Source organism: Larus michahellis, chromosome 1 (assembly GCF_964199755.1).
Source record: "Larus michahellis chromosome 1, bLarMic1.1, whole genome shotgun sequence".
Taxonomy (NCBI): Eukaryota; Metazoa; Chordata; class Aves; order Charadriiformes; family Laridae; genus Larus; species Larus michahellis.
In genome coordinates, this window is record NC_133896.1 from 55608357 (window position 1) to 55634438 (window position 26082).

Consider the following 26082-nt stretch of genomic DNA (forward strand, 5'->3'; position numbering starts at 1 on the left):
GAAAATTCGTGCTGCGGCTCAGCCAGTACTGTCTAGTTCTCATCTGCAAAAAGAAAAGCGCCAAGTGCCACCTGTGCTTTCTTATTTCAGATTTTAAAAAAGATCAAAGAGAAAATGGTTTATCACAAACCGTTTATAAGGAAAAATGAACACAACTGTTCTAAAAGAAGATTTGCTCTAGCTTTTTTGAGTGTTATCCCACCATAAGGAAAAGCGCTTGAGAAAAACTGATTTTCAGAAGCCATTTTGTAATCCGGGATTTTTTTTCTTTAGTGTCTTGTGTGGAAACTTTTCAAACCAAAAGAAATAAAAATCAAAACTGGAATGAGTTACTAGCCTTTTCAGGAAAAAAAAAACAAAAACAAAACAAAAAAAAACCAAACAAAAACAACAACAAGCAAAAAAAAAACAGAAAACCACAAAAATGTGCAATTAGAACTGATCTTAGATATTTATTAAGTGCCTGGGAGAAAAAAAAAAACACAAACAAAACAAACAAAAAAAACCCAAAACCCCCCAAAACCAGCAAGGCACTAAAACTTGTGTTTGACAATTACTTAGTCTATGTAAAACTCAAGGTGGCTAAGGAACATTTGGTCCGAACTAGTACGGCTGTTGAACAAGCAGCGTGATAGGAGATTAAATTTAATAATGGCAAGTGCAAGTAATTTAAACTGAAAAGCATTTCAACTTCGCTGATACCCCTGAGCCTAGGTGAAACGTGTAGGCAAAACTCAGCAGCGTTCCAGAGGCTCAGTCAAAATCTGTTCAGGCAACACGTACACACACGTACTTAAGAAATGGGCTTTTTAATCCGTTTGTGATTACAATGCTTGCATCTGGAATAGGCAGGTCTTTCCATTATCTTATACTTAAGCCCGACCTTGCCAGGTTTGTGTGATCAAACATTGTCCCATTTAATGAATGCAGATTGTCAGCACATGCAGTCTCATTTGTTAATCTCCAGTTGCTTTAATCCATGGTGCCCTGGGAGTGTGATCCAGTTTATCCACCTTTTCTGAAAGGTAAGTTTTGCAACAGATTCAGAAAGTCCTTTCGAAAGTAGTAATTAAAACTGTCTTAACATGTTTTCACTCTCTAATGAATTGAATTTTGAAGCAAAAAAAAGGAGACATGCATTTCTAAATTTTTCATTGGAAATTAATGTTAGAACAAGGAGAGTAGTAGGGTAAAATTGGTTTAGGTTTAGAGTTCATCCTTTATTTGCTGAGGTAAGACACAGTGCAGAGGCAGTAAATTTGACCTCTGGAGTCATTAACAGTGTCCTCATTCTTTGTCATGAATCAGAAACAAAGCTGTGGGCCGGCCAAAGAAAATCTGTCAAGGTTAAAGTTTCTCAAGATCTGTTACCTCCTTGTACAGGAATCTACAGAATTAAAACTATGCAAACAAGAGGCTACTAAGATGCAATTTGTGTACAGAGAATGTGCTTGTATTTGTAGTTGCTTAATTTGGTTCACTGCTTCTAGGCTTTCTAGTAGAATTGGCAAATTTGAGGAAAAGGAGGGAACTTGGGCCTTCTGCCCTTCAGTGAGCTCTGCTGGCATGTACCGTGTGTTTGCCTGGAGACCCGTTGAATTTGTGGTGTTTCGGTGAAGACCTAAGGTCATATCTTTGTGAAACTTTTTACAGGTAGGTTCCATTTTTTTCCCCTACAGAGCACAGTGATACATCTTGTTTCACTTAATCTGTAGCATTTCTGTTGTTTTTTTTCTGCTTCACTAGGTCTGTACGTTCCAACACTGAAGTAAGTTGGTTTTGGAGTATTGCAATTGTTGCGTTACCTGTTAATATTCTGTTTTGCAATACATACAGGGTATAGTGTTGTATTAAAAATGTTGCTAAATAGAACAGTAATAGTATAGAATGATTCGGGCACACATTTAGGATGGAAATCCAATCTGTAGTACAGAGTGACTCTTCGTGAAAGCTTCCCTCTGCACAAGAGGGACAGAATGAGAACAGCAGTAAGGTGAGTGAGTTTCTGTGTCGAGGCTCGAGGCGTTTCTTCCAGAAGCACGTGTACCTGATTGTGCAAAGTCACTCGGCAGGATTGTTCCCTGGTTTTGTAAAACCTAAGCTGCTCCTGGCTGCTTTCGTGACGGGAGATAGCTGGCGAAGTGCGTACACCTTCATTAGATGTGGTGTTAGGAGATATGGTGTAAGGGAGAACTTTGTAGAGTGGGGTTGATGGTTGGACTCGATGATCCCAAGGATCTTTTCCAACCTAAATGATTCTATGATTCTAAATTAAGGTTTGAGTCTTTTGCAGGTAGGGGGGTGTCACAGGTGAATCATTAAAAAAGTCATCATTGTGGGGTTAACTAAAAGGGTTTTATTAACAATTAAATGATGTTCAAATTCTAATTAATCAATGAATGAAAATTAAATTGTAATTGAATGGTTATTAAGCAATAATTGAATGGCAATTAAACAGTAATTTGACAGTGTTTTAAATTATGATTTAAACAACAATTTAGACAGTGGTCTAAACACTCTACTACTTAACTACACTTCTAATAATTAAGCTATAGCTGGATATATATAAAAATGCTGCTAGCATACAATGTATTTTTAGGCCTAATGTAAACCATCGCTTACTTCGTTATAGATATTAGTTGCTGGGTAAGGGGTCTCTCAGCCTTGAGCAGTATCCTTGAGAGGCATTCGTGCTCAAGGGGGGCGTCGTTGCCAAGCAGCCCACTGCCATATAGGAAAGCTCAATGGGCTCACGGGGGCTACAGGTATTCATAGCGTAAAGTGACAGACTCGTAGCCAAGCCCCCTTTTGGTGCACGTGCAGCTGTAGCAGTTTTACTTTTGCCTAGTCACAGCTGAGGCTGGTGCTGGTAGCACCTGATAAGACATGGCCTGAACTCCTTAGTTCCTGAGAAGATACGTCCTGGCACAATTCTCAACGTTCGCAGAGCAGGGCTGATTTCGGTCAGGTCTACTTGTCGGTGATGCCTGAACCAAAGTGCTGTCCACTCGGTCATGGAGGGTGCATCTGTCATGGGGGATCTTCTTAAAAAACAAAAAAAAAAATATTGGGACTACCAGCGGTATCAGCCTTGCATGAAGGAATTGACAGAATCTCAGGTTGCTGGTATCGGCATCTAATGTTGGAGCATAAGGGTGTTGGAGCTCTGCTCTGGAAGAATGTTTTTCTCAAACTGAAACACTTGCCTCAGGCAGAGCAGCCTGCGTTCATCATAGGCCCCCTCCCTCACAGAAGATCATGAGATTTTCCTCACAGAAGGGTTAATAAAGATGAGTGGTCTGTTATTGGACCACCTGGTGAAGGAATGTCTTCCCAAAAGGAAACAGCTTATCCGGCTGTGTGGTAGTGAAACTCTTGGGAAGCGTGCAATGTGTTAACTGCCCCGTCCTTGTTTAGATAACAGATCGTATGGTGATTCCTGCCACAGGTCTAAGCGCTCGGAGCTCTTGCAGCTCAAGCAACAGGCAGCTGGAGTGTTGTTGTCGAGGAACTAAGAACTGCAAGCATGAAGAACAAGTTATGAAGGTATTTTTTTCTGTTCAGAAAGGGAGAACAAAAGATGGAGTAACAATAGGAAAAAAAAAAAAGGAGCTCAGGAGTAACACGATACAAAGCTAAGGAGAATTTTCATTCTTATCTTTAATTATGTTTTTTTCAAGTACAGGTGAAGCTAAGAAGAGGGGAAGGATTGTTAACACAGGCAAAACCTTGAAGCTATCTGGAAACCAGTATATGACACAAGAACAGGGGAAAAAAACCAGGATAGAAACAGACATAGATATCATCCCAAGTGATTTTACAAACTGTGGCACATCCAACCTCACTTCATTTCCTCAGCTCCTTCCTCCCCTGCAGAACCTCTTCTATATAAAAGGTGAAGAGGAAGCTATAGGATCCTTGTTTTTCTTTCCAAACTGTGTATTTAATAGTCTTATCGCTGTGTGCCTCAACTGCTGCTAGCTGTGGCCACCCCGTCCTTTGGCGGGCTGCCTGTGTCTAGTCCCATCTTTGTAGCACTTCTCGTTCCATCCCTGGCCAGCAAAGGCAGCCACAGGCCCAGAGATGCTCTGTGGGTACCGGCCTGCGATGGCTGCGGGCGCTGGGCAGCCCCTCGGCCCCGAGGGCAGTGGAGGAAGAAGAAAGGGCTTACGGATGGGAAAGGAGTAAATCAAATGGTCAGGGAAAGCAACCAGCTTCATTGGTCCGTGGGGAGTAAGAAATAAGAAACAATCAGCTTGAAAAAGCGTTAAAGATACTGGACTTCAGGTAAAAGGAAAGGGGCTGAAGTTAGAAAAAGCTTACGTTAAACGTTTGGGAAAGGGAAGCTGGTGGTGGAGAGAAAAGGTATTACTGTAGTTTCACAGGAAGGCACAATGGATTTCCTCAGTATTGTCATTATCTACCCTAATTCTGTATTTTTCTTAAAGCCACAGCAGTTATTCTAAGCTGCCATGAGGCAAGGCCAACTTGCTGTAGAGAAACAAAACTCAACGCACAAAACCACATGTATATAAAAAGCCCTTCAGATCTGCTCTTCCCATCTAACGGCTTTTTAGTGCCCACGGCTTCTAATAACGCGTTTCCCACCCCGGGCTTGCTCTCTTACAACTCGGTGCTAAAATTCCCGCTTTCCCGAGACGCCCCTCCGGCCCTTCCCGTGGGTGCCCGCGGGCGGCCTGTAGGACCACCCCAGTTCCCCTGTCACGGAGGGCTCCGGGAGGAGGAGAGCCCGGAGCCCCTGAGGCGCCGCCGCTGAGGAGACCCGTCCCCCCCGGCGCCGGTAGTTGAGGCGCCGCAACGCGCACGCGCCGGCCCGGCGGGGCGTGGCCAGGCGCCACGTGACGGGAGGGCGGTCGCCATGGCGCGAGTGGGGGCGGCGGTGGGTAGCCCAGATCTCGCCGGTGCCGCCGTGCAGCCGGTGGCGGGGAAGCAGCAGCATCATCAGCCCGCCACGATGTCTTCCATCGCCTCCTACGAGAGCCTGGTGCACGCCGTGTCCGGGGCCGTGGTGAGCCGGCGGGTCGGGGCGTCGCGCCGCGGAGCTGTTGCGGGCGATGGGGGGGGGGGGCGTCTCCTCAGCGGCGGCCGTTGGCGGTGACGGGGCGGGGGGGAGGAAGGAAGGAATGGCGGGTGAAGCGGCTGGGCCAGCCTGGTGGTGGGCGCTGAGGGGGTCGCGGGCCGCCTTAAGCCTTTGTTTGACTGAGGGGCCGCCGGGGGGGCCGCGCTGAGGGGGCGGCTCGGTGGGGTTTGGCGGCGGGCAGGCCCGGCGGGGCCGGGGTAAGCTGGCTGGGGTGCCGAGGTGTGCCCAAGCCTGTCACGGTGACGGGAGGAGGATTTAGGGCTCCCTGACAGCGGGTCGCAGCCCCGCCACCCACCCCCTGGGAGTGCACTTTGCAAAGCCCTCGTTTTGCCTGTCACTAGTTTTGGATGTGGGATTTACTAGTTTTGGATGTGAGATTTGGTAAACCTTGAGGCTCGCTGTTGTTCCGGGCAGCTGGAGCTTCCCCTGAGCCCAGCAGGAGCTGCAGATGTGCTCCCTGAGAAAGTGAGTGTGTAACCATCTGATGAAGTTGGGCATCAAATTAATGTTGAAAACTTAAGCCTCACAGAAGTTATAGGGACAACACTTTAGCTATGTAATGTAAGAGCTGTAGTAAGCATCCGCATTCAAACTGGAAGAGGGTAGGTTTAGATTAGATATTAGGAAGAAATTTTTCACTATGGGGAGTGGTGAGGCACTGGAACAGGTTGCCCAGAGAAGTTGTGGATGCCCCATCCCTGGAGGTGTTCAAGGCCAGGCTGGATGGGGCTTTGAGCAGCCTGGTCTAGTGGGAGGTGTCCCTGCCCATGATGAGAGGCTTGAAACTAGATCATCTTTAAGGTCCCTTCTGACCTAAACCATTCTATGATTCTGCAATTGTCTCATACATATTTAGAAGCTGTGAAGGGTGAGGTGATGCAGTGCAGCTAGAGAAGGTTTGTATAGATTAAATTTTTCATATGACACTTGTAAATTAAAAAGTAGTGTTTAGTTTCTGTAGATTTCCTGGTATGCCTACCCCTTGAATGAATGAGTGCTAGCTCTGTAAATAGCAAATTGATCTTGTACTTTCAACAGATTAAGAATTTTAGCGCAAAGTAGCATGTTGGACTGGGCATACTGATGGATTTCAAGCAAGCTGATGCAGCCCTACTCCTGGGTTATTCCAAACTGGCAAGAACACCTAAATGTGTATTTTAGCAATTGCTGATCTACTGTTCTGGCAAAACTTCCTGTTCTAATTTGAGTCCTTAAAAGAACTTGCAATGTCTTCTATAGGATGAAAGTCACTAAATGTTATTGAACAATAAAGGCTGATTCTAAAAGGAAAAAAATACCCCAAAGGGTGTTTTGTCTTTATCATAAATGAACATGGTATTAATGTCTGCTCTTTAAAGTGTTTTAAGTCTGCTTATTTAAGCATCAAAGGCAATGGGGATTTTGTTTCCATTTTCAAGAAATGTAACTCTCTCAAATGGTCTCATTATTGAAATACTGATCGCTGTCCTTTTGCTGGCTTGTACAGAAGTTGCTAATACTTTCTAGCCCTCACTGTTAGTTTCTTACTCACATACAGATTACTATAATCAGGCTGTGCTCCTGAACAAAGTTTGTGGTATGAACCAAACTTCTAAATCCAGACATAAATTTAAAACACATAAGGAACACATGGTACCCCAAGTCCCTTGGTGCTGTTAATTAAGTTAATAGAAATTCCCTATTGTATTTAAAGATGCTTATATCTTGGCAGTGATGTTGCTATGAAGGAAGACAGAACTTTTTAGAGCTAATGTACCCTTGTGACTTCCACTTGGTGTCACTAATATTCATATACAATGTAAAGCTCTGCTGCAAGATTTTTTTTTTTCCTAAAACAAGGTGTCTTTTTTTTTTTTTTTTTTACTGCCTTATGCTAGAAACCTTGATAGTTTTTGTTATCGTAAAGATGTACTTGTCGATTTAGGGATTTCTATTTGCTGCTCTAATATATAAATTTTGGCAAGATGTTTGACGTGGGTACTAACTGTACTGATATCATCTTGCCATTTGTTTGAATTATTATAAAGCACACTGATTGGTGGATGTGATGCAAGATTTAAAAAAAGAAAAAGCAACGCACAGAAGTGTGATGAGGTAATGAGTCAGGAGAACATGTCAGATCCCAACACGGTAACTTTTGTTTCTGTTCTAATACGGTGAAAGTTCAAATATCTCCTGGGCTACCTAGTCAAACCTGAGATGAATAGTTTTGTGAGCAGCAAAAAAAAAATCAGTGCTTGATTTCCTGTGAGTGCTGAATTACATAAGTATTCTTTAACTCTGCATGTAGCTGTAAAGTAACCTTCCTGTTACAAAAGCTGTAGGAACAAGAATTTTATAGGAGTATTGTGGTAGTAGTCAAGCTTCTTTGTTTGACTCTGAATGTTGGCTAACAACATAATTTATTTTTTTATATTTTAAAGCTCTTCGTATTATTTTTTAGAAATCCAAACTTTAGGCTGTGGTCCTGCATGCCTCTCGTTGGCAGCAGTCACCTCAGGCCATTTGTTCTGTGCGCTTGCTGCCACCTCTTGGCTACTGCACAGTCGTTTCTTTGGTTCTGCGGCTGGTCGGGGAACTGATCTGACTGAAGAAGTAGCCCAGCGGAAAAAGTTATTTTTCAGCCAGATTAGTTTCCTTGTCTGCATCATCGTGTAGGTGCCCAAAAAGGTATGCCACTTGAACGGAGGAGACAGAGATGCAAATACAGTTGACCAAGAGCTGGGATTACTTAGGCCAGTTTGTACGTGTCCTAGTGATTGTTCAGTGATAGCATGACTTGATTTGGCAAACTTCTGGGATCCAGCACTGTCAGGGAGGTGGTAGGAAGGCAGGCATTGAGGCCTCCCCTCGTGCAGCTTTGAACCATTCCCACACGATGAGCCTTACAGACTGCCTTAAAACATACATGAAGCTATAGCTGTGTCCTGTGTGCCCAACTATTTCCCCATTTCCATTTTTTGATTTTGAGTGCGAGTGTTTGTGTTGCTGTATGGTGGAGATTGCATGAGTTTAGGATTCGGGATAAATTTCACTTCAGGAGGATGGAAGCAGGGTAAATTGAGCAGGGGAGGCTGGAGCTTGTAGTGACTGTGCAGTCTTGTAGTTTTGTGCATGGGTGTGTGCAACTGTTTTGAGGTTGGCTTCAGAGTTGCTGTAATGCAGCTGTCATTAGGAGATATTTTGGCTCTTTCTGGCACTTCTTTTTGTACTGGTACTAGCCTTCTAACTGAAATCTATTTTTTGTAAATTTTTAGTCAGATAGGTTCGGTATTCCTACTTGCTGTCCCATCTGCGTACACAGTAGGTACCGAGAATGAGCAGACACCAGAGAAGTAGGTGGGAGAGCAGAACCAACCCTTTTGGCTAGAGTCCAAACTAAATGGGTTAAAATAACCAAGTAATTACGGCCAAATGTTTCCTTTTGTCTGCTGCCTGGTGTTGTGAAAACTGGAGAAATTTAAGTCTTGTTAAGACTTCAACCAAGAGTTGTCTTAGTGAGGAAACACCACCTGAAAAATAATCCTCTGTTGCTGGTTGTAGACAGAAGTCCAAGCTGGTTGTAGAGAGAGGTCTGAGCAACCTGCTCGGGAGCTGGAGTGTTTCCAGAGGCAAAGCTCGCTTAAATGTATGGCATAACATAGCTCTAGGAAAGTTCAAGTCAAACTGTGCAGTATGCTTTAAGCACAATGCTTGTGTGACTTGCTGCATCCCAGACCTTCCCACCGTTTAAACGGTTTGCATGGCGACTAACGGAAGAGTGCCACAGCTTTAGCAGCCACTTAATGCATTTAATAATACTATAGAGTGTTAACAGGTTTACACCAAGCCAGGCTCTTTTTGAGTTAGATACCTTTTCCAAAAGCTGTGCAATATTAATGCTGAAGTACTAATGAATGATGAGGCTGAATGGTGGTGGAGAGGCACGGAACAGGCGGCCTGCGTGGAAGATGAGGGCATCTGCAAATACAGTATTTAATCCTGTTGTAAAGGAGAGCGTTTGCTGGCTTTTTCCGTTTAGAAGCTTTAATGGTTGGATTGTAGAGGAAGTGAAGAGAGAGTGTTGGATTCACAGGAGGTGTATCTGGTGATATCTAGGTCATGATTTAATTCATCGTATGTAACTCATGCCACAGGGGGTGTCTTCGTAGGCAGATCTTTATTGCCTAAATCGGAATTTAGTACAATGCTAGATTAAGTCCTGCAAAACATGTACTATCAGTTTGTTAATGAACAAAAGTTTCTGTGTTTTTTTTTTTTTTCTTAAGTCAAAACCAGGTTATTGTAACACAACAGTTGCTTGTGTCATAGTCTTTTTTTTTTTTTTTTTTTAATTAGAAATTGGGTACTGAGGCTTATGGGAGGTAGAGAAAGTGCCATGTTTGTCTCCTGACTCCTACTTTATCAGCTCTCAGACTTCAAAAACTTTCTCTTTGGGCAAAAAGCTTCTAATGGTTTTAATTTTAGTTTGATCTAATACATGAGAAAAAAACCCTTGTTTGTAAGCATTGGACCAAAAAACACTTCAAATAGATATTGTTATATATGGGGTTTATCCCCTTTTTAAATTTACTCAGTATACCAGTTTCTGGGTGAGAGGTGAAGGGCTACAAAGAGTCTGTCAGACATCTGTACGAGCTACTGATACTATATAGCCAGTTTATTTTGTTTTTCAGGGCAGTATGACTGCAATGACTGTATTTTTTCCTTTGGATACAGCTAGGCTTAGACTTCAGGGTAAGTGTCAAACTCTAGTTTCTTTGTACGATGGTGTTTCTGTTTGGCTGGGCACTTGTAAGGGTGGTTGTAGGGGAACCTGTCTTGCATGAACAGGAATCTTACCTGTGTAACATAAACACCATTTAATCACTAACACCATTTTTCCAGCTGAAGGTAATTCTCCCTTCTGAAAGTATTGGGCAACCTTTTAATTAGCTGAAAAGGCTGTGTGATGTGTGGCCAGACATGGCTTTTAAATGGTTATTTAAGACCAGAAAGAAAAATATAGATGTGAGATTACACAGGATTACACTTGTGTACTGTTGCTTTTGGCTGCTGAGAACACTTCAAAAGACAGGGGCAGTATCATGAAAAACTAGTCTAGAAATATTCCTAAGAATGGTTTAAAGGGAAAAGTTGGGGTTAGAACTGGGAGTAGGAACATCCGATATTTACAAAAATACATCTGGGTATAAACTTTATTGTTCTAACACTCTATCTTCTAATCAAAAGTCACAGAATCACCAAGCATTTTAGCACTGTGACTAAAGCGCTATTAAGAACTAGAGGGAGATCATCAGCTCGGTCGTCAGAAATACATGGTTGAGAAATGAGCACCATATTGCTGTTGAGCAGCTTTCAGTGTAGGAAGGGACAGTATTTTCCTAGGGTTTAGCTGTTTGCAGATTAACTGTAAGAGATTGCCCTGCTAATGGCACTAGTCCGGAGTCCAAGGAATGATTTTGGGAGCAGTTAAGCAGGCCCAATTCTAGTCTCTTACCTAAGGAGAACCTGCCTTCAGTTCACGTCACGGCTGTCAGGTTAGGAATTGGTAACTACAGATCCTCTAGTGCACAAAAGAACCTGCTAATCTGGGGAAGAATAAAAAAAAGGAAGTAGCCTTACCTAGCAAATGAAAATAAGGAGATGCATGGATTTGCTGCAGAAATAGGGAACGTCTGTCCTTTATGAGGAAGAAGAAACATGCTCTTCTGGGGTATGTTCAGAATAGGAAGGATGAGGACTTCAAAATGAGTGTTAAATTGGAATAATCTAAAAGTTTGATTCCTCTGTTTTCCAGTTGATGAGAAGCGGAAGTCTAAGACAACACCAGCAGTCCTATTGGAAATAATCAAAGAAGAAGGCCTGTGAGTAGTTACTAATTTTCTGCTTGTTTTCATGTAGACAAGCTCTAAAACTAATTTGAGTTTGCATTTAAAGTGGAATAGTTAACCTGTATCTGTGTGGACAGATTTTTACTCATTAAAATGTCTCCCTTCAAGTGTGATATGACTTGCATTATCTTACGTGTTCATCTTTAGTTAATTTGGATTAACTTTCTTGAGCACCTTATGCAATTGATATGTTCAGTGACGTAACTGTGCCTCCATTAGGGAGGTAGCTGTACCTCCTCGGAAATGCAGGTTTGTAGGCAAATGTACCTTCATGTACTTGATAAACCAGCTTCGTCTGCCTGGATTCTTGGGTGTGTCCATGTCTCATAACCAAGATGAAACTCTTGGACAGCTGAGCCACTTTCGACAGGAGAATTGAGACATGTTTCCCAGCTGGAGGTTTTTATTTCTCATCCTAAGCATGTGAAAGTAAACAAGAAGTGACTTTATGCTGGTGAGATTCAAGATCTCTCTATAAACAGTTAACTTTCAGCAATGCTGTGCATTAGTGTTTGCCACGTAGTCTGAGCTGAGCTTGCTGGGAAGAACAGTTGTGCATGTTGTTACAATTATTTTCCTAAGTGAATCCCTGGAACTCTTAAGTAGGCCAGAGCTTCCAGGCCATTAAAGTTGGAAAAAGTTTCGCGTGGCCAATAATGTTTTGCCACCTTTGAACTTGAGCAGTTGGCAGTTGTATGCATGAATGTTTCTTGGTCAGTTGGTGATCAGTTTTGTTCACATTCCCGCATGACTTTTGTCACACGAGGGTGGCAAGTAAACTTCAATTAAAAAAAAAAAAAAAAAAAAAGGGGAAAAAAGAAAACGGAAAAAAACAAAAATTAAGAAGTTAACTGAAGTGGAGAGACTGCAAAAGTGGTCATCCTGCTTTTCCCGTGAAACAGAAAAATCAGTAATTCTGGCAAGAGGGGGACATTATGTCTTCCAGAGGTATGGGGAAGGCCTGGCTAAGCAATGATACTTAGTTCTAGAGATGTGTCTGGAATAACAAAAAAACCCCAAACAACAACAACAAATCTGAAACATGATGTGACATCATAAACATCTTGTTCGTGTTTAGTTTGTAGAGCCTTGTCTCGTATTACACTTTTGTGAGACTGCTTTTCTCATCTAGATAAAGCGAATAGGGTTAGCTAATGGACTTCCTGTAGAAGTTTATCGAATGGCTTTGCTTTCTTCCCTGTGCTTTCATCCTTTTCTACGTGATACAGAAGGTGATCACTGGAGTACACAGAGTTGTCAAGGTTGCAGTTTGGAACACAAACTTAGGTTTTATTTGTCTGCAGAAGTATTTGTATGTGAATTACAGATACTAGCAGTGACAACTTCTGTCATTAAAATGAAACTACGACAAAAAATATGAGTTTATGTTCTGTACTGCAAGATGTTTAGTTTGAAAATCATCAGAAGTTGTTCTTAATAAATCAAGCGAAACCAAACTAACACTCTTAGTTAGAGGACATGTTCCCTAGAGGGTGTTTCTCCCTTCCTTTTCCAGCACAGACGAGGGAGGTGATGCAAAAATTGTTTTAATTTTACTCATGACTAACTATATGGTCAGTTAATTTGTAACTGTACCTGTATGTTTAGCTAAGCCTGTGACTTCAGAAACAGTCTTAATGTGGTGTATTCCCAGCTACGTGGGAGAGAGAAGCACTTGATACATCCGAGATGGAAAAACTAGTATTTACATCATAAGAACAGTCATATGCTGCATTTACCAGCCTTGCATCTTTTATGGTAGCCTTCTTGGGGATCCTTTTATTTTATTCCCAGTGTTTTAATGAAAACTAAAGAGCCTTCATGATTACTGCTAGTCGTTGAGGAGATTTCTTATGCTCTTAACATGATACCTGCCCTGTGCAGATTCAGTGAAGGTGCATGTCATTATCTCTTTTTGGATGTATTGTAGAACATGCTGTGGATGTAGGGCAACCATTGACGTGTCCCTGTTTTACGGGCTTATCAGGCCTGTCAGAGAAGGAAGTTTTGTTAGTCAACTGTTAGGAAATCATTCTTAAATCAAGCTAGATTTAGATGACACACAATGACAATCATTTACAACACCTGAAAAATAAGATAGCTGTGAATCGTAAGGGGATATTCAGTTTTTTATCTGTGATTAAATTTAAATAGGTAATGTCTTTTTCTCACTTACCTGGCTGATTTGCTGTAGACTTTATTGCGAGGCATTTATTGGAAATTCCGCTCACCTGCGTATCTCCCAGGTTGCATCCTTTGGAAAGCTCTTCTTGGTGGAGTATATTAATTTCAGTAATTAGTCTTCCATCTATAAATTTTATATAAGAATCCAGACGTATTTTTTTTTCTTCCATATTATAGTTTTTTTATATTTTGTATTCAATGAGTAGTTGTCTTAATTTTTTTCCATCCATGTTAAGAATTGCTTTGTTTCCTTGAAGAGGTGAGCATCTCTTTACTGAATTGTTATCTTTTGTATTGGACTAACAACTCAATTTCTTAACAAAGATGAGAATTCTCCTTGTGCCTTGGTATGTTTTAGTATATGGTTTAAACTGACTCTATCAGTCTGTATGTTAAGATACATACTTCAAACATATATTCATCCCCTGGATGTTGGTAGATCATTGCTGACTGTTGTTAGAGAGCAAATACAGTGGTAATACTTTTGGAGTGAGTGAGCCCCAAGCTTTTCACTGTAAATATATTGAGCCTCTACAGCTCCTTTTCAATGGAATTATTCCTGATTACGATAATTTATAAATGTAAGTGCTTGATCTTTTATGGTACAGTCAGGAGTTTAGTGTGGTTTGTTATCATTAATAATAAAGGCATATCTAGTTAGAATTGTGTGTAGTATACAGTATTGTATCTCTGGGACCCTCCATCAACATGTAAAATCAAGACAGATCACATAAATCCTTTGCTGATCCTACCATGACTTTTTTCTCTCCATTAGGTTGGCACCATATCGAGGATGGTTTCCTGTTATCTCCAGCCTTTGCTGCTCCAATTTTGTTTATTTTTATACATTTAATAGTCTTAAAGCTCTCTGGGTCAAAGGTCAGCATTCAACCACTGGAAAAGACTTGATTCTCGGGGTTGTTGCAGGTAGTACTTAAAAATCTCAATTTCATTAAAAATGTATTGTGTGTCTATTCTATCTAATGTTTTTCTTTATGAAGTCCACTGGAGGTCACACTGAGTGCTTATGCCTGCCACTGTATGCAGCTCTGCTTCGTTGTACAGCTCTGATTGCTCTTCTGGTCCTCCCCACCTCATAATGTGCCTAAACTGTTCCTGTTGTGAATTCTGTCCCACAGCACAGTGATGTTGCAGTCTAGTATTTTATTTGTGCCTGGTGTGTTGTTTACCATGGTATCTGAGCATCAGAGGTGATAGTTTTTTTTCAGAGGGAAAGGTATGTGCCAATTCTGAAATATTTTTTTACTAGGATAAATAAGAGCTTTTACTGTAAGGATTTGAGTGCCAGTTTTCAGACTTCTCTTGGGGTCGTCATCTGAAAGTGACAGTAAGTCCCTAGATATATGCAAGTACAGCGGGAACTTTATGTTCTTTTTCATCCCTTCCTCTCATGTGGATGCTACAGTGGCTTCTTTGAAGGGATGATGACACTAGTGGCTTTTCTAGCAAATCCAGTGGGAAAAGTTACCACTGTGTGCCTGTGTTTGCCTGTACTATTCTGTAGGAATAATTGCTCATGCAACCACACTGAAGTAAGCTAATTTTAAAAAAACCTGCAAAAAAAGGCCTGTGATTATTTGGGGGTGGTGGTGTTTGTTTACTCTGTGCTGGTTTCTGGTACTTTCAGTGTGTAGGCACAATGAATGGTTGAATAGTTGGGGTAAAGTAAGAAAAGAAATTCTTATGCTGGCTTTATCACTGGGGGAAACTTTCTTATAATTACATTTTGGAACAAAGGCTACAGGAGTTAGGGTAATAGCTTGTCAATTAAATGACTTCTTCAATGTCTGTAGTTTATATCCTTTTAATGGAATAATAGCTGGTGTAAATTGAAAAATTCCATTTGGGCTATTTACTAGTTCTCCCTGCTCATCTCTCGTTCCTCCTACTGGTAGCAAATACAGATTGTAAAGATATACCAAAAATTACCTTTCCAGTCCGGAAAATTAAGTCTTATGACATCTGTAACTGAGTCTGGGTGAAAAATTACAGGTGCTCTAATGTGTTGCTCCATAATGTAATCACATTGACTTTGGTTAGGAGAGGTTAATGTGGCTTACCTTTTCTGGTGCTTGATTTTGCTCAAAACTTTTTTTGAGAGGTGATTGTAGTCCTTATGATGCATACTGAAATAAGTTTATATTTTGCTTTTCTGAACCTTCTTAAAGGAAAAGAAAAAGAACAAACAGGCACGATGTAGGTAGTAGTGTTTCACCTTTTTCAGATTTACTGGTTTTGATATTGAGATGGACACAGCATATCACTATAACAGAACAATTCAGTCTGTCACTCAGACTCCTACCAAAGCAACCAGTGTAGAAGCAATTGCTAATTTCTGTGATGCAGTAATATTAATAAGAAAGACAAGAAGCTTGTTTTTAAATAGTTTCTCCAAAGTAACTTCCTCTGTCACTACCGAACAGGTATCTGTTTTGATCTCTCTTCAGAAAATAATCTTTCTAACCTTATCGCTCTGTGCTTCTTTCTGAAAGTAGGCAGGCAGCGAGTCATCATGGAGTGAAGTAGGGTATGAAAGAGTATGTTGTGCTCCAGGGTGGTATAGTTATGCAGCAAAGAAAACATTGAAATCTTCTGTTTCTGGCTGATTTTCTTTGTGCTGTGTTTTGCATTAGGTGTAGTGAATGTCCTGTTGACGACTCCTCTTTGGGTAGTGAACACGCGTCTGAAGCTGCAGGGAGCAAAATTTAGAAATGAAGACATTGTACCAACCAATTATAAAGGCATAATAGGTAAGCACCTGTTGTTTTCTCAACCAAAGAGAAGTTCATTAAATGAAATATATCAAGGACTCTGAAGTTCAAAGACTTCTATTCATGTAGTGGATTTTACCCGGGAATTTCTATGCTTCCCGATCACTTTGCAGTCATTGAGTTTTACAGGAAACTGGACTGGGTCGTTTCTGGCGGTAATCGAGAGTTTGTAGTATGCACACCTGTAACTAAAATACCTTTTGCAAAGGCAAGTATCTTATACAAATCCTGGAGTAGTAGTGAGCCCATTGAGGTGATAGCTGGGAGTCTGAGTTTGGACAGACTATCAGGAAATTCAGCTTCACTAACCTTGATCTCTCTTAATCACCCACAAGTTCAGGCTGGCTTCCTTTTAAAAATAAGTAAATAAATACTGTTGTCATTTTGAACAAGGTTTAGAAGACCTTGTTGTTGATGCTGAGCTTGTACTAAAAAGAGTAGGGTGTCTGTGCAGAGGATAAGCTTTGTTTACATTAATGGTGGTGCGAATTGAAGGACCACTTTTGTCACCGTTTTTCCGTTAACTGCCAGATTAGAATGGAAGATCATAGAATCATAGGGTTGGAAGGGACCTCTGGAGATCATCTAGTCCAACCCCCCTGCCAGAGCAGGGTCACCTAGAGCAGGTTGCACAGGAACACAACCAGGTGGGTTTTGAATGTCTCCAGAGATGGAGACTCCACCACCTCTCTGGGCAGCCTGTTCCAGTGCCCTGCCATCCTCAGGGTAAAGAAGTTCCTCCTCATGTTTAGGTGGAACTTTCTATGCTCAAGTTTGTGCCCATTACCTGTTGTGCTGTCGCTGGGCACCACTGAAAAGAGCCTGGCCCCATCCTCCTGACACCCACCCTTTAAGTATTTATAAGATTGATAAGGTCCCCTCTCAGCTGTCTTTTTTCCAGACTGAAGAGACCCAAGTCCCTCAGCCTTTCTTCATAAGAGAGGTGTTCCAGTCCCCTAATCATCTTGGCAGCCCTTTGCTGCACCCTCTCCAGCAGTTCCCTGATAAAAAAAGTAACATAAGATACCATGGTGAATTTCAATACACTTTGAATATTGGACTTTAAGTGTAACTTCTCATGCTCTACAGTCAGAATTTTGTACTCAAAATTTTAATTTTTTTTTTTAACCTTCTTAGATGCTTTTCATCAGATAATACGAGATGAAGGAGTCTTAGCTTTATGGAATGGTACGTTCCCCTCTTTGCTGCTGGTCTTCAATCCTGCCATACAGTTCATGTTTTACGAAGGCTCTAAACGGAAGCTTTTGAAAAAGCAGCTGCAAGTGAGTATGCTTTGAGGCCAGGTGATGGACATTTTCTGTTATAAGACAGGTTCTTTGACATATGTTACTTGACCAAATTCAGAACTGGAGGTTTGGTTCTCATTCTTGTATTTTTGAGGTTTTTTTGAGTTAGTATATCTTATAAAAAGCATCCATGATCACGAAGTGAGATGTGAATTGCTCATGTCCCTAGGGAAGATATTCCTGTGATGAATTCCTCTTCCTGTAAAAATAAAACTGCACCTCTTGTCCACAGTTGTTTAGATTTGTTCACAGGCCTTGATTTAAAGTAGAGATTTCAATTCTAATATATCTGTTTTATAAGTATGTGCATACAGACTGTTTTGAAGTCACCTCTTAACCTTTTCTCCAGTAAATCAAGTATATTAAGCCTTTGAAGTATCACAGATTTGTTCTGGACCCTGTCATCTTAATAACACTTTTTTCCTGAAGCCCTCAATTTTTCAATATCCTTTTTCCAAGGATGGACACTAGAATTGAACACAGCATTGCAGTCATACCTCCCTGACTCTCTAGAGGTAGAACCACTTTTCTGTCCCTGCTTTATAGTCCCGTTCTCTTTCTGTATTCTTTCTCTGTTTCAGATATAGCAGCTCACCTGAACTCATGTTCCTTTTATGTTCTAGCAAATTGAAAAGCATTTGTGTTACACTTTAGGATAATGTCATAACATATAACATGTTTAAGCTGCAGTACTTGGCTGTTAATTACTGACTTGGGAATGCATTTGGCTGGATTAAAATGTTAAAATGTTAGATTGTATCAGTATGCTACAAAGCCATCTTGTTTTTCCTCAAGACATAGTGAAATTATTTTTACATGAGATTTTGCATCATAAACGAGGCTTGAATTTGTTACCATCTTTAGTCAATACTGCAGCTGTAGCACTCTATTTGTGCCTGATGCATCTATCCAGTTACTTTATGGATAATATATTTTTTGAGTGATGAGTTGAGCTTACCTCTGCATTGTTATTTGCCTGTTGTCTTAATATTTTTCTTGTGTTTCTTTTAAATTACTTGGTTGTACCTTAAATTAGGGCATGTTTTGTCAATGGAGAGGGAAAATACTTTTTTTTTTTTTTTTCTCCCCTCCCCACCCCCCCCAGCAATGCTCTCCCCATAGACACTTCTATTTTGGATAACATTTTTCTTTCTATCTGATCTTTTCTTGATTGTCTTAAGTATATCAGATTGACTTTTTAATGATGTGCATATTTCTGATTGGAATAAACGTATTTTGCAAATTTGGAGCATGTTTTGATATGGGCACCTGTTTATTTTCAGTGATTAATTCACACTGTCAGACTGAGATGCCCTGTAATCAATTTAGGCTGTAACAATGTGTTTGGTGCATTTATGGGCTTTGGAGGTGAGGATGGGCTTTCAGCAGCTGTTCTAAACTAACAGGGGATGAGAATTTTAGCCTGTATCATCAAGACTAAGATTCTGCCTGATTGCAAAGTGATTATGTTTTAGGGTTATAGAGTGGCATTCAAGGAGTCTTACGCAGTCACCTTTTCACAAGTGCCATGTGACTTTGTTAGCTTGAATGTCGCAAAAGCTGAAATGCTTGCTGATTGATGGTATGTTTAAATGTGACTTCCCTTATCTTTTGTCTACTCTTGGTGCTTCAAATTGGTCTAGTTGTATGGCTTTATCTCCACTATTTTTTAGTAACCTAGTTATAGTGAGCAAGTCAAAGCAAAAGCTTGTGAGCTACAAATAAACTTTATTGTGGGAAAGTAAGTAGGTTGACCTATAACTAACTCTTTAAAATGCGAAGACCCAAAGACTTCCTGAAATCTTTATGCCGAAGATACTTAGATTACCTGCTAGCAAGAATCCCCAAACACATAAGGGTAACTGGCTGTTTTGGTACAATGTGGAAGTAATAATGTTCTTTATTTATTGAACAGCTCACATCTTTGGATGCTTTCGTCATTGGTGCAATAGCTAAAGCAGTTGCCACCACCCTCACTTATCCTCTGCAGACAGTACAGTCAATTCTGCGGGTAAGTAATAATTTAATTTCAGGCTAACTGCCTCTGACTTGTTCTGTATAATGCAGGCCCTGTTCACATGGCTTGTTTTTCTTTGAAGTAATGAGCCCATCATTTTGGGAGCTCCGGTGCACAATGCAGGTCATTGACAAGGATGCCTCTTTTTTTATGATCCCGTACTGACAGATTCTGGTAGAACTTGGTATCACTGGTGCGCATTTCAACATAATGCATCGGCACATTGTCTCACAGAAGCTGATGCACCATACTGCTCTTAGGCACTGCGAAATTTACTTCTTTGAATATAAATAGAAAATGTGTCAAGTGGGAAATTAAAATTAAATCCTCTAAGCCCAGTTTGTTTCCAGATGACCTGGGGTAATCAAAAAAAAAAAAAAAAAGTTCTGTTCCTAGGTTTTGTTTTATTTGAATGATGGCCTGACCTTGTAGCCAGAATGCGATTCATCAGTGGAAACTGAGCTTCCTCATAAACAGTATCTTTAACCACTTGCCTGGCCTTGTGTGCCAATTGTAGTGCTAATGGAAATACTTGCATTTATTCTCACTTGCAATTTGTATCTATGCTGGATAATGCTGCTGCCTTCAACATGTACCAATACTGTTGTAATAATGAAACAAGACAAAGTTGAGGCGGGGGGGACCTGCCCATACATAAGCAAACATATTGTAGTTTTAATTTCTGTGCTTTTTCATCTATCTTTGTAAGTTGCTTCTTGATTATTTTTGTAACAGTTAATAAATGTTTCCACATGCAGTATAATGCTATTTTCCCAAGTAAGGAGAAGCCCTAACTTGTGTCTATGGTAAAGCCGTTATATGTGTTTTAAAACTTGTATAAATTTGGAGAATAAGTTGAGTTATTGAACATGAGCCTTCCATGCTAAGGGTATCACTCTTCAGACTTGTCTAATAGGGCTTTTTATTGTTAATTGTTTGTCTGGAAAAAGTTATTTTCATGCAAATTTTGTAATTATTTTAATTTTTCTTCTCTCTAATAAGAGTGGGCTAAATGTATTTTGATTTTTGATAGCCTTTAGAAAGATAGTTTGGATGCTATATTTCAAACTAACAGGACTTGAATATATTTACGGTGTGGTTGCTGCTACCCTGAAAAGATGCTAGGTAAAACTCTTGTCAGCCACAATGTAGAAACAACTCTGAATCGTTTCTAACGTTTGATGATGAGCCTGAACCTATCGCCTTCATTCGATGTTTTGTCCTGTTTTAACAGCCCGCACACATCTCAGGAGTTAAACTAGAAACACACAGTGTTATTACTGAAGTGACAGATACAGAAAAACATCGAAGCAAATGGTGCTTTGTTTGCATAAATTGCAACATCAGTCTGTTTCTAATTTGTGATGCGTTTTCTGCTGGTGTGAAGGAGAACTGGAAGGAAAGTTGGAGTGCTCTATTTTAGCTTTAGCATTGCACAGCAGCACAGTTTTTTACATCAATGTAATTCCTTCAACCCTCACTCCTTTGCGTGGCTGCTGTAGAAGTGGTTACAATCTTGTGACTATTACTTCATGTTTTGTCTGTCTTTTGGCTTTTTGAACAAAATTCTTCTGTCTCTTGGTGACAGTGTCATTCTTTAAAAAAAGGGCAGGTCTGGTAAATTGTGCTGACAGCTTGATGTACTAACCAGCTGCTGCTGCTTACTGCTCACCTCAGCTGAAGTCAGCTAGTTCACTGCTGGCTTGCCTGGGCAGCGAGGAGTTGCCTTTCTGCTAGAGCACAGATAACCATCCGTGTGCTGGTGGTGGTGGGAGTCTTCTCACGGTGGCCCACTGTGAAATAGCGACCTATATGCTACTTCTCCGTCCTCTCTCTGTGGTGATGGGGAATACAGGGATCTTATCTCTGGTTCTGCAGTTAGTAGCAGTGGCTTCTTTCCCTTTGTGTATGAAACAAGTGATAGCCAGAAACCCTGAATGCTTCTGGTGAGAACAGCATAAACATGCATCTGTGACTTCAGGTACATCTGTGATATCTCTGCTGTCCAGTTCAAACTTGCGCTACTTTGTAATCTGTTTTCTAATCTAAAGCTAGCACTGTTGTGTTTGATGAAGTTTTTGTTGCTCATGCTAAGTGATGTTAAAAAGAAAAGTTATGAATAAAGATTTAGTGCTTTCAGAGACAACATTCTGCATGAAGTATACTTCATGTAGTTGTGGGGGGTTTTTTTGAAACAATTCAAGCAGAGTCACACACAAGGTAATACAAGCTCAATAAGTTCATAAAAACTCACACATCATAATTAAGTTCTGTCATCAAATTAGAAGTACAGGACTCTTTTCAACCTTAAACCTTTAGAAACTTACTATTGTTTGAAAATTATTAGGGTTCTTTGTAATGAAGTCTCTACACCTTTGCTTTCAACTTTTTGGCAAAGCGCCCTTCTTACTTCCATAAAATGAACAGTTGCCCTGTGTAATTGATAGTGATAAGCAGCTTCCAGCCAGATAGACATTTGGTATATCTGTCTCATTTTCAGTCACTAAAAATACACGGCAGTAGTGTTACTCATTATGCAATGAAACTGTTCTTTATCCTATATGTCGGTAAACAGTGGGTAAATTAAATTTGGCTGTGGAGAAGTAGCAATACGGTTAATGTTCTTAGTGATCCTGGATGAAAAAGTTCTCTTTAAAACTCAAGCCTCTTTTCTCTATTGTAGAGAATGGTAGTCCCTTTGGGAAATCTTCTGCGCTAATCAGTGACATATTGATGTCCTAGGGAGAAATGAACTTTTCCCCCCCTTGATGAACCTTTGTTTGCAGTACAAAAATAGTCCAGTGGTGGAGAAGAGAGAAGGAAGCACCTAATCCTGGTTTAGTTTGGAAGCTTATGAGTAACCTTGGCAGTGACTGGCACTGTAACTTGGAACTAGTTAGGAATTTTTGGGGGGTTTATCTTAGTCTTTGACAATAATCCGTAACACTGGTTTATCAATATCAAATTATTTAGTTGCTGATAAGAAGATCGTGGATTGTGAGCACGTATTTGCCTAATAAAGGGAGATTTCCTGTTCTTTTGCTCCTGTTTCCATCTTAAGGCATACAGCAAAAAGACCTGTGTCATCCTGGCATTTTCTTACAACTGCTCAACTGCCTAAATCTGCTTGCGTACTCTACCAACTGTTAATGGTAATTGCTTACACAAGCAGTTGCTCAAATTCACCTTTCCTAGCACAGAAGCATGATACAGTCTTCAAAAGCTATTTGGCTGTGTTATAAATACAAGCGTGGCAACCTTTGTATAGTAATAATTCAGTTACAGCTTGCTGACAATACTGTCGACCTGTATCATATAAGAGTATCAATAAATGCTAGAAAATGAGTTGCTGAAATTGCCAGTTTAACTCTGAGACATAAAACTACAGCAGGAGCTATCATGCCTACTGAAAAACAGTTTGAGGATAAGCAAACACAGTGAGTAAAAGAGAAGTATTACTTAGGCCAGGTAAGTGGATCAAACAATTTTAGATTCTTCCATAGCAGCTCATATGTAAATGTTTTGCTCAATGACCGTTGCTGAGCAGATAAAGTTTGGGTTCGGCTATGCAATCTCAGCGTAGTAATGGTTTGCAGATGTATGAGGCTTTGAATCTTTGTTAAATGAAAGCTGGGCAGCCAGGAAGAACTTGCTTTGAATGTCATCTCCCTACTAACACTCTGCAAATTATGCTTTTTGAGATCTTGAAAACTGTTTCCTCCAGAGCAACTGAGAGCGCGCAAATATGGCCATGTGTAATGCTTCCTTAGAACCCATCTTAAAACGAAAAGAAATTATTGTCATACATAGCATTTTAATGTTTGCTGTGTAAAGCTTAATACTTTGAACTTTGGCCTCAGTTCTTTGCTGATGGATAGTATAACCTGTAAAATGTTAAGAGAGGTTTAAGAAAGGCCCTCTAGATTTTAGACTTTTAGTGTTGGGTTCCCTGCCTAGTACCATGGGGAAAATAGTACAACAAAATGTTCTTCCTTTTTTTCAGTTTGGACGCCACAGGTTGAACCCAGAGAACCGAACACTAGGCAGTCTTAGAAATGTTCTTTACCTTCTTCAGCAAAGAGTGAGGTGAGCTTTCCAGTTTTTTTTCTAACATGATATAGAAGACTTGAGTATTACTGATACATTGAAAATGTTGCAGAATCTGACTTTTGTTTCTTTTTGCCCCACCCTTAAACTTGCCATTTGAGTCAACCTGTTTTTTGTAATAGATTGCAGAATAAGTACACAAAACCAAATTCTCCTAAATATCTGTACAGTAAGTGGTATCAAGGATATCTATGGATATCAATTCATTCACCTCTCATCTTGAAAAGAAGCATGTTTCTTGCACAAAAGACTTCTCTTTAATATATTATTAAATATAGCTGGCATTCAAGAGATCAAGAATGAATTTAAGATTCCTACACTTGTCATTAACTTGTGATATTAATTCTTCTTTGTAGAGTACTAATTTACTTATAGAAGGCTATTCACATTTGTTTTCTTGCTTGGTTTTCTTTTTTTCCTCCTTAGGCGTTTTGGAATAATGGGACTCTACAAAGGCCTTGAAGCAAAGCTCCTGCAGACAGTCCTTACTGCTGCTCTCATGTTTCTAGTGTATGAGAAACTGACTGCTGCAACCTTCACTGTCATGGGGTTAAAGCACTCGCGCAAACATTGAAAAAGGAACCTATGCCAAAGATTATGTGGTCTAGAAAACACATTCCACTTCTGAGACTAGGCTGGGTAACAAAGGGTCCTCACTTTCTCTGTTTCTTTTTAGCCACCTCCATCTCCATTGTTTGGAGAAATTTGGAATATACTCCATAGGGCCTGTTGCTATGAATTCAGGGATACCCCATTCCCTACTCTTCTGTGGACTCGCTGTGTTAAGAAACAGAGTGGAGACATTATTTAAGCACTTGACATGAAATTTTAACTACTACATGATTTGGTTGACGTTCTTGGCAAGAATGAGTATCTCTTACTGTGCTTTCTTGTTTTCCCTCAAATCATCCTCAACTATTCTGTCTTTACCTTCTGTCAGCAGCTGGTGGGGCTGATTTCATGTTATTTTCCTTGACCTGTGTTTATGTCACTTCATAATTTGTTCATTAAAATAATTCATAAAGAACAAGATTTTTGACGTAGTTTTCTTTTAACTTCAAGTATGTTTGTGGCACAGAATGATAGGATATTGCCCCAAATATCTGGTGGTGAGATTTCTTAACTGCTAGGAGGTATATTAGCAGTGAGGAGGCATGCTGCCTTCTTGAATCCACTTGTTTTGAATCTTGAAAAACTGGAATGCAGATACTGTCTAGATAGGAGGAACATAACTCCTTGCTTTTTCAAGCTGAGTACCTCAAGCCGCTTCAAGAAAATGGACTTGCTACACAGAAACGTATGAAGTTCTGTAACACAGTTCCTTGTGAGAATATGTGAATTCACGCCATGTTTTCAGGCAGACGGGGCACGATACCCTGTGCTTCAAAGTGGTATGACCTCTCAGAAATGTGCTTTAATTATTTTTCCACTGATTTTCCCAGACGCTTTCCTGACCATAAAGTGTAAAGGTCATAACTGTTGTCCCAGTTAATGTAAGTATATATGTTCTTTTTGCATAGTTTTGTTTAATAATCCTACGCCATAAAATCCAAATAAATCCTGCTGTGTCCATCATTAAGTTTGCAGGATTGTTATGAAGAACATTTTTACATTTGAAATATTGAGAAATTCCGTGGTAGTTTAACACCAAGAGTGTCTGGGAGAAGAATTAAGTGCTACAGGAAATATGTTACTAAATTGCTAAATAGCACCCTTTTTTTGGTCTCAATTGAGTCAATTCTAAGTATGAAATTGCAATGCAATTCTGCAGATAATGCTGTCTTTTGAACAGGAATAAAAACCTTTACACAACTGCTTCTTCTAAGAGTATCATGAGTATCTGTATACAAGAAAAATGCTCTTTGTTCAGTGCTGGATGCTTTTCAGTCCAGATGGGATTTACTTATGAGAAGTAAGAATGAAAAGGCATAACGAGCTGTAATTATACTTTGATAGATCACATGAAATTTAATGAAAGACTGTAGGCCTCGCCACTGGAAAAGAAACAGTCACAACTCTGAGAATTTCAGTGAAGTCAAAGATAGATTGATTCCTGCATCCTCTGCAGTCAAGGAGGTACCAGCAGTTACTGCGGCTGGAGGAGAGGGAAGAGCTGTAATTTGGTGGTGGTTCCGATCAGAAAGCTCAGAGTCTGAGCTGACAAGAGTTTGCCCCCATAGCTAGCAGCGGTGAAGGCGTACAAGTGACAGCAAGGGCAAAAACTATCTGTGAAGAGGTTCCCAGATGTCCATCTCCAGCATGTTAACAGATCCGTGGCACAGATCCTGGCATGTTAACAGATCCACGTTAATGTGGCACTTGCGCAGTGGGGCCTGGCTCACGGGGGTGCTATCGCAGCAGTAATGAACAATGCAGTTCACATTATGCCCTCGGCTGTACCAGTGGCGGAGAGCCTTCATTTTTACAGTCACTGGCTGAAAAATATTATTTTGGAGCTGGAATGGTCTAGGTAGGTGGTTTGGGGGTTTTTTGCAGCTTTTAATTTGCAGTGTTGTTTGCTGTGATTTTTTTTTTTTCAAAGCAGCTGAAGGAAGTGATAGGTGTGTATGGATCGCTGGGATTTTTGCGTGGATTTTGGCTGCGCAAATTGCATTATGGTGTTTAGGAGGTCCCCCAACCATGCTGATACGCTAGGTTGTAACTAAGTTGGAAATGACTT

At 40.4% G+C, this 26082-nt stretch overlaps 1 protein-coding gene across 2 annotated transcripts; it reads left to right on the plus strand.

The window, feature by feature from the left end:
* The first annotated feature begins 950 nt into the window (after positions 1-950).
* Positions 951-24432, plus strand: SLC25A17 (solute carrier family 25 member 17). Of its 2 annotated transcripts, none has more exons than XM_074578224.1 (9): positions 951-1025; positions 9778-9838; positions 10902-10968; positions 13955-14106; positions 15834-15950; positions 17109-17254; positions 19194-19289; positions 23299-23381; positions 23829-24432. In XM_074578224.1, the coding sequence occupies exons 2-9, from the start codon at positions 9784-9786 to the stop codon at positions 23974-23976; spliced, it is 864 nt and encodes a 287-aa protein (XP_074434325.1). In that variant the 5' UTR covers positions 951-1025; positions 9778-9783; the 3' UTR covers positions 23977-24432. The 2 variants fall into 2 exon arrangements, with proteins under 2 accessions (XP_074434325.1, XP_074434318.1); XM_074578217.1 differs by lacking the exon at positions 951-1025 and adding an exon at positions 4841-5029.
* Positions 24433-26082: the final 1650 nt, after the last annotated feature.